We start from the raw sequence: 7,105 nt of genomic DNA, 5'->3' as shown, positions 1-7,105 counted from the left end.
CCACTTACCTTGACATGTTAAGAGCTAATGCCAATGCATTGAGAGTGCCGTCAGAAAATTTTCATCGTGTGTATATTAGATGCAAAAATGCATGTAGAGTTCTTTCTCACTAGTATATTACTAATGTATATGATTGCCACAAAACTCCAATTAGTATTGGACTTTAATAAAAAATGCTCCCCTCGTATTTGCAGGCCCATGTGCATGTGCTCAACTGGCACATGTTCTTCTACGGGTTTACTGGATCAAAGATATGACTGATCACCCAAGTCGGCAACAATTTCCTTAGCGATGCACCTATGTGCAAGCTACACATGTTCGTCATTCCTTGGGACAATCACCCAACCTATGCTCCAGTGATCATCCTCTTTACTGCTAGCTTATGTGGAAGCACCGCAATGATATCTCTCACAAGCTTCAAAAGGCGACATATTCATGGATCAAGTGTCATGGCATGAGGGTTGTAACACCCGATAAGCAAGTGTGTTCAGCAGAAAATGAGATGCACGTTAGTTCCTGGTTGCCTCCAAATCCTAGCTAGTGCTTGAACCTGCATGTAGATACCACCTCTACACTATTGCTCTTATCTATCATAAGTAGCGGGCACCATATGTGTGCCTTAGGTCTTAGTTGCCTCCAAATCCTACCTAGCTAGCTCAATATGCATGTAGAGAAGTAGAGATCACAAGGGGATGCTAGCACAAAGAAAATATCGATGAGCTATACTTATGTTCATCAGTTCAGTATAGACCTATGCATGATCACACACCACTAAAACACTTCTTATTTGCTGTCTGCTCGCTAACTTCTCGAAACTGCCCTCTATCATTTGCAACTTATTTATGGAGCTACAAGATTGCTCATGCTACATTAATGCACGCCAGCGAACTCTAGCGTGTAACTTCTCTCATAAGTTATGAAGATTTGGTTTGGCGCTTTGGTGCGTCTATGGTACTTGAAAAGTACCTCAAGCCATTCAAAGCTAGTGTGAAGCCAGGTCGGCATTCTTCTGACAAGCTAGATACATGTTGAAAGTATTGTTGTCTAAGATTAATTGTGTAATAATTATAAGAAGATAAATGCATCCCGATAAAAAGAATATATAAGATCTAAGTAAGGGGAATGTACATTTGCCCACCATATCATTCTTAACAGAGCAGTGAAATGTGATTCCGATCATCAAATCTTACATTATGAAACGGAGGGGTATCATATACTCCCTCCGTCCGAAAATGCTTGTCGGAGGAATGAATGTATCTAGATGTATTTTAGTTTTAAATACATTTATTTTAATTAATTTTTACGACAAGTAATTCCAGACGGAGGGAGTATAAGATAAGATGTAAGATTTGGCCCACGGCAAACTGAAAGTCTAGTGGCAAAAACCACGTAGAACCGTTCACCAGATTCCTCCCACTTCGTTCACCAGACCAGAGCACCACCATCTTCTTTCACGGCGGCCTCAAACATCAACAGCTGCTCGCTCCGCGAGATGCCGTGGAGCTCGCCTCGCCGTGGAAGAAGGCAATCGGTGTCCACGAGCTCCATGTATTTTTCCCATGTGTAATGCCATCGGGCATCCCATCGTCATCCACGCGTCCTACGGTGGGCAACCAACCCTGCAGACTGCTGCCACTCGAGGATGGGTCATTGGAGAAGAATTCAGGAAAAATATGCACAAGTGTGTGCGGGAGGGGAAAAAACACTGGGTATAAAACGCATATGCATGCATGCAATAAATTTTATAGTTTACTTATTTTTATTTTTGGTAAATTTTATAAAATAGTTAGTGACGGGTAGCTATTTAGATATACAAGATATTTAACCAGGAATACGTTGATTGCGAAACCTTACAGAATCGATGTCATTGCGTTGGTATTCAGAAACCTCTTCTCATGGTGTCAATTTAGCCTGTGCCTAACATATATTAACTCAAGTACAAGTATAGTTGGGCTAATAGTTAAACAAAGAAAATCCCCTATATGACAAACTGCAGTATTTTTCCCACAAAAGAAACCAAAAAATTGGAGTATATATTCCCAAGAGAGAACTGCAAACCATACCAAAATGCATATATTTAAAGTTACATCAACCAATGTCGTAAACAAAGACACCGCAGAGTGTCATCAGTCGCTAGTCAGAATTAAGCGCAGCAGAAGCGCATTTACAGTAGTGACAAAACTTATTGTTTCTTCCATTTCTTGGGGGGATATTTTCTGCGGAAGGTCTGACAATGGCTTGTACTTCATGTTCCATGAGGTTAAAAAGAAGAAATGTGGCCACAGGGACAATGGTGGAGATGGTTAGATAGGGACGCCATAATTCACAATCTTCGTGAGGGCGGAGTTGAGCACACGCTTCTCCTTCTTGACCTGAGAGGCTAGGCCAGAAATCTGAAAAGAGGAAATAATGTTGGCATGAATTTACATGACAGAGTTCTCCAGCTTTATCCAAAAAAAATATGCATAGATTTAGAAAGGAGATTGGCGCAATCTATTGTACAGTGATTCACGCGCAAAGTATGGAAACTTCACATTTATTAAGATAATAGTAAAACTGGTCAACACATAATCGGTACCAAGTTGAAGAAGAGAATAGTAGTGCAATGAAATGCAAACTACAGTTATATTTACTGACCTCTGATCGAAATTCAGATGCATGTGCTCTTGGAAGCTGATCGAGAATTCCCTTGAGACCTAAGGAGCATTTTTATCATATGTAAGATTCAACACAATTTTCACAGTAAAATTCAAAGTCAACAGTGGCCTCTCAAGGAATTGCACACACCTACTGCTTGGTTTTCAATATCACTGATTTGCTTCAACTCACTTTGAATGGCACGCCCTTCCTCCCTGAGAAGGTGTACATCCATTCCAATGTTATATGAAAAACAAATAGAAACAGAAATGATAACTGGGTCAAACAAGGAACTACATGCCTGAGTGTATTCCATCCTTTCTGGAATCTTTTTTCTGCTGTTGCAGCTCGATCCTGGAACACATATGCAATAATTTTAACCATGAGTAACATAGAAATTACAATTCCCAGGTTGAAAACAAATGTCTTGGTGTTATCTATACATAAAGAAAGTTACCATCAGTTTTTGGCTTTCATTCGACATAAGGTTGACTGTTTGCCGCATGTGATTCACTTCAGCCTGGATGCCAGAAAGTAGGGTCTACAATACAGCAAGTTGTGTTAGACAACCCACCTATTATTATTTTTTGTTTCTAGGGAAAATCAACCTGTTGTTCAAGACTGCAGGTACCATAAACGAACTTTATAAAACCGTGATCATTTATGTTCTAAACACAGAAGGAACTGCATTATAACATGCTGATGCAGATAATAAAACATATTGCTCAACAGGTCAGAGTTAATCAACAAGTAGTAAGATATGACAAGTTATAAGATGGTTGATGTAGCTTTCAAACATTAAGCTAGCAAAATAACTTGTCAATTCACAATGAAGTATGAGCTAATTAAACTGACAGATAATTCTTACCTCCTTGCTGACAAATACACGCCGTACACGTTGGATTAGGTAGCTCCTTGGCCCTGCAACGATCAATGACTCAGTTTCAGTCATACTAAATTTAGCATTATACAGGAAAGCATCCAATTTTTCAGCCTTCATGGAACATCATGGTGCAAACTTCCAGTGAATCAACAACCTTGTAATTCGTACCACGAAATGCTAGAAACTACACCTACACATTAAAGGTTGGATAATCTGAACTGAATTTCAGAGAAGGTGCAATATAAATTCGCCCAATCCCATATTTAATGAACAATGCAATCAGATAACCTGAACCTACAGGAAAAGGATATGTTCATGATAATTTAAGTTGGACGCAGTTAACTGGTTTGCAGCAGTATCAAGACATTCCAGTTAACTGTGAGAAATGAAAATTAAGTTTAGATTCTCATTCAAGATACAGGGGGAAATGGTTCAACATGTGGCACTATTCGCAAACAACTAAAACTCATTATCCTCTAGAAGAGTAAATATTGTGTAAAGCATTCCACATGCAGGTATCATATTTCTTTGTGAATAGCAAGCAATGGCCGATTAGATTCTAATATCTAATACAACAGCTCAATCTCATCCAACATAACACCGCAAAGAAAACGTATTCCAAGGAAATGATATTACTTTTGAGCAGCACGATCCCTGCAACCGTGGCTGAGCCTGCGGCGATGCCCGGATGCTCGATGGCCATGATGACACCCTCTGCAAAGGCAGTGACAATCAATACTTGATTTCAACATATACAGCGCCACAAATGCGCCGACGAGACATCCAAATCCGGCCATTGCACATTCATCTGACCCAAGAGACGCATGCTGATCCGTCCATAGCTATGCGATTTTTGCAACACACGATCTGCTCACCTTTGATCTTGCCCAACGCCATCTGCTCACGAGCAAAGTACTCCTTCTTCACCCATTCCAGCTCTCCCTGCATCAAGAGACAAATACAAATCAACCCGAGCCTGAGCAAATTCCGGTGAGATCGGAGCGAGGGGAGGGGGACGGAGGGTAAAAGGCGGCACCTTGGCGGCCTGGGTGAGGGTGGGGACGGCGGCGAGCGCGCCGGCCATGGCCGCGTTGGCGGCGTCGGACGCGGCGATGGCGGAGGAGTAGGCGTGGGCGTGGGCGGTGTCGACGGCGGACCTGGCGGCGGCGGCCACGTCGGCCCCGAAGGCCTCGCCCCGGCGCGTGAAGTCGGCGGCCGCGGCCACCGCGGAGGACGCGGAGGAGGCCACCATGGAGGAGATGGACCCGCCGCTCTCTGGTTGCGGCGAGTCGCCGGCGGGAGCGGGCGGCGCGTCGGTCATGGCGGCGGCGCCGTGGGGTTGCGGCTGCGTCGGATCCAGACCTACTTTGCGGAAATGGATTTGGAAAAAATAGATTGGCGAACCACCTGGAATACGCTTTCAACCATTGGACACGTATTCTGAGTTTCTGACTAGACGCATTCCATTTGTTCGCTCTCTTCCATAGCAAGGAGCAATGTGTATGCTCAAACTCATGAACTAACACATACTCCCTCCTTCCAAAATTCTTGTCTTAGGTTTGTGTATATATGAATGTATCTAGTCACGTTTTAATATTTGGATACATTCATTTTTAGACAAACCTAAAACAAGAATTTTGGAACAGAGGGAGTATGTCCATACGTGTGACGAGAGAAAACTTAAAGCTATGCGCAATTATAATACTTCTCAAATAACATAGAATGCAGATGGTTAGCCGCATTTTTTTTAATATCGTCAAATAACAGCATGACGCATTTGCGTAAAAAGGGTTTAACTTCCATGAAATTCTATGTAAATACTCAATTACGCATCATGCAACCTTTATATGTTTATTAGTGATGCCTGTTGACAGGAAAGCATCAACTGCCAATGTATAGAGGCAAAATGATGTGGATGTTTAGCTGCGCTCATATTTTCTAATGTTGTATTAAAGTTGAGACGGTTATTTTAAGAGGAGGAAGTATGTCCTTTTGACTAGTAAAAAGAAAATCCTTGTATAGCATACAACATTTAAATCCCACACCTTCACCCCGCTTGAATAAAATGTTCTATTTATAGCCCACAATCAAATTATTTCCCATCAGTTTAAATATCCTATCTAGGGCCCACACTCTTTCCTTTAATTATTCCATCCAAGTTTTTTTTCCTTGTATTTTTGCACCATACAACACTTAATAGCATGCTTTTACTTATTTAGGTAAACTAGCAAATGTGTAGTGCAATGCACGTTGATATTAGGTAGAAAATTAATTGCACGATGATATCAAATTTTCTATTCTGTATCAATATTACATAGGAGATAAATTACGCGTGAATTACATGCATAGCCCATATTCGGTATGTTATTAATTGCATACTAAATATTTAGGAACGGAGGGAGTAGCAAATGTGTAGTGCAATGCACGTTGATATTAGGTAGAAAATTAATTGCACGGTGATATCAAAATTTTTATTCCATATCAATATTACGTAGAGATAAATTACGTGTGAATTACATGCATAGCCCATATTCGGTATGTTATTAATTGCATACTAAACATGTTGAGCACTCATGACCGGAGTAATATAGGTCGTTAAATTGACATTATTTGATGGTTGACATTTATTGTATCTGCCCCTTTGTATCTTTTTATATTGGTATAGCCGTAGATGGGCCCATTTTATGTAGCTCACACAATTTTGTAGTGTTGCTTTGCTTGTTCCACCATATGTTTGTTGGGACCTTCTGTTCAGCGCCGTTTGTGCCACTTAGCGTTGCTGGCTCTCACGCAACATATGTTTGTTGGTTCATCCCAGCACGCTCGCTCTCCTGCTCTCGCTTCCTTCGCTCATTCACAGTTGAGCGGTTTCACTATTAGTTGTTTGAAATTGACTTCAACAAAGTAGATCTAGAAAAAAAATAGTTAATTAATTTGAAAAATGCGCAAAATTAGAGGGAAAATCATGAGTTTGAAAAATTCAATGATTTTCAAAATAAGTTCATTAAATTTTGAAGAAATCATCGTATCTAAAATTAAAAAAATCATTGATTTTGAGAAAGGTCATCAATTAGACACCTTTTGGTCTTGGGCGATCCGTGTAATAAAAATAAGATGTAACTGGTTAGCTGGAATAACCTCTTTTAAACAAGCTATGCCAGACAGGTTACCATTGAGGTTATTTCTATGATAACCACACACATTGCCTTTGAAACCTACCTACCTAGCACGAACATGCATCGAGAGATCAAAAAGTTATGCCAAAGCATGAGCGAGTAGCTGGCTATGTTCATAAGGTTCTTTTCAGTATCATGTATGTATGTGATGCATGATGCATCACTTAAAAGAAAAAACCCAGTCGCTCTATGCTAGCTTCTCAAAATCCCCATGGTTGGTATGCAATTTATAGAACCTACATTGTTGCCGCTGTTTTCATCAACACATGGTGGCTAATAGTTTACGGAGGAGAAGTTATTATGAAGATTCCTTAATTGGCTTCATATCTTGTTTGGTTGCAGACAACTATTGAGAGAATTAATGAAAGTCTAGAGATTGTGAGATATGAAATCGCTTGTTTGGAAGGAA

General features: G+C 40.6%; 1 protein-coding gene across 1 annotated transcript; it reads right to left on the bottom strand.

Moving 5' to 3' along the window:
• Window positions 1-2,012: 2,012 nt before the first annotated feature.
• Window positions 2,013-4,962, bottom strand: LOC123401495 (RGS1-HXK1-interacting protein 1-like). The gene is made up of 9 exons (XM_045095318.1): window positions 4,557-4,962; window positions 4,396-4,462; window positions 4,157-4,234; window positions 3,506-3,558; window positions 3,095-3,178; window positions 2,939-2,991; window positions 2,788-2,852; window positions 2,638-2,696; window positions 2,013-2,393 (listed from the first exon to the last, which is right to left on the bottom strand). Exons 1-9 carry the CDS (start codon window positions 4,839-4,841, stop codon window positions 2,304-2,306), a joined length of 834 nt encoding a protein of 277 aa, XP_044951253.1. The 5' UTR covers window positions 4,842-4,962; the 3' UTR covers window positions 2,013-2,303.
• Between the last annotated feature and the right edge of the window lie 2,143 nt (window positions 4,963-7,105).

This window comes from Hordeum vulgare, chromosome 6H (genome assembly GCF_904849725.1).
Source record: "Hordeum vulgare subsp. vulgare chromosome 6H, MorexV3_pseudomolecules_assembly, whole genome shotgun sequence".
Classification (NCBI taxonomy): domain Eukaryota; kingdom Viridiplantae; phylum Streptophyta; class Magnoliopsida; order Poales; family Poaceae; genus Hordeum; species Hordeum vulgare.
Note: the sequence above shows the minus strand (reverse complement) of the source record. Positions and strands in the feature narration are given on the sequence as shown.